We start from the raw sequence: 1714 nt of genomic DNA on the forward strand, positions 1-1714 counted from the left end.
CCAAAAAGTAAGTTTAGTTGGCACCATTGATTTCAGTAATGCTCAACAGACAGACAAAGGAGTCCAAAAAGCAACCACTAAAATTCGTCCAAACAAGTCAAACAATGTTTTTATTTATCTATCTAAAATGTTAATAAACTAAAACACGGAAAGAAGTATGTTCAGTAGGAAAGGCAAATTCATACGTGCTGCTCACACGCCAAAAGACTGATTTATTGAAATTCAGGAAACTAGACCCAAGCCCAGAGAGGTTTTAAGTTATTGCACAGAACAAAATGTATAAGATCTGCAAAGCCTTTGTTAACTTCAGACCTTATATCCCAAAACCCCATTATTTACCCCCTTCATTTCTCCCATAGCAAGGGTCAACAAACCAGAGGTAGAAAATGCTGACTCATTTCCATCTCTTAGTACTACAAGCTGGCGAGCTCTATAGGATAGAATATAATCTGTAAAGAGCTGATGGTCTCATCATGGACTGTAGGGGGACCTCTAACTTTAATAATGTGAATGTCTCTACAGTCTGAACCACTAATTAGCATGATGTATTCAGATCATCAGTCCCTCCCACTTCACTGACATGTTGAATATGGTGGAACCTGCCGTGGTCTACTGATTGTCATCTATTCATCTATGTGACACTCCTCTTGTTTTATATACATTGATACCAGACTCTTTCCAGCACTCTCACATATAACGTGATCAAACATGTTCACATTTCTCTTCACTGTTACTGTCTCACTGCTCTGTGCTGCAGGTACAGTTTCATAATGTTTCATTTATTTAACCAGGAAAGTTAAGAACAAAATTCTTATTTACAATGAAGGACTTCTCTAGTTATAGATATTGATGTTTCCAAGCATATGTTCCTGAGTCTTGATGTATTCAGGTCTAACTGTACCTAACTCTATTGATTTCATTCTCACTGTGTCCTTACAGGTTTTGTTGAGGGGAGTGGAGTCACTCAGATACCCACCATACTCTGGAAACTGAAAGACAGTGATGCTCAGATTAACTGCAGTCACACTAAGGGAGCTACCTACTACCAGATGTACTGGTACAGACAGCTTCCAGGAGAGGGAATGAAGCAGGTAGTCTTCATTACTCCCAGTTCTCAACCTGACTATTCAGGGGAATTCAGTAAAGACAAATTCTCAGCCAGCAAGGCTGTAGCTGAGAGTGGATCTTTCACAGTGAAGAAGTTGGAGACAGGAGACAGTGGAATGTACTTCTGTGCTGTGAGTGAACACAGTGATACAGACAACAAGTACAGCTGCACAAAAACCCCAGTATTTCAACAGGATGTAATATAATATGTAAAGAGATGGTTTCATCACATACTGTAGGGGGACCTCTAACTCTAGTTCTTCTAATGTCTGATGGTCTCATCACATACTGTAGGGGGTCCTCTAACTCTAGTTTTTCTAATGTCTGATGGTCTCATCACATACTGTAGGGGGACCTCTAACTCTAGTTCTTCTAATGTCTGATGGTCTCATCACATACTGTAGGGGACTTCTAACTCTAGTTCTTCTAATGTCTGATGGTCTCATCACATACTGTAGGGGGACCTCTAACTCTAGTTCTTCTAATGTCTGATGGTCTCATCACATACTGTAGGGGAACCTCTAACTCTAGTTCTTCTAATGTCTGATGGTCTCATCACATACTGTAGGGGGACCTCTAACTCTAGTTCTTCTAATGTCTGATGGTC

General features: G+C 40.1%; 1 gene segment (V, D, J or C); it reads left to right on the plus strand.

The window, feature by feature from the left end:
* The first annotated feature begins 350 nt into the window (after nucleotides 1-350).
* Nucleotides 351-1313, plus strand: LOC110505950. The segment is given in 2 exon segments: nucleotides 351-757; nucleotides 940-1313. Coding segments are annotated over 2 exon segments (423 nt in total).
* The last annotated feature ends 401 nt before the right edge of the window (nucleotides 1314-1714 follow it).

Source organism: Oncorhynchus mykiss, chromosome 25, assembly GCF_013265735.2.
Source record: "Oncorhynchus mykiss isolate Arlee chromosome 25, USDA_OmykA_1.1, whole genome shotgun sequence".
Lineage (NCBI taxonomy): Eukaryota > Metazoa > Chordata > Actinopteri > Salmoniformes > Salmonidae > Oncorhynchus > Oncorhynchus mykiss.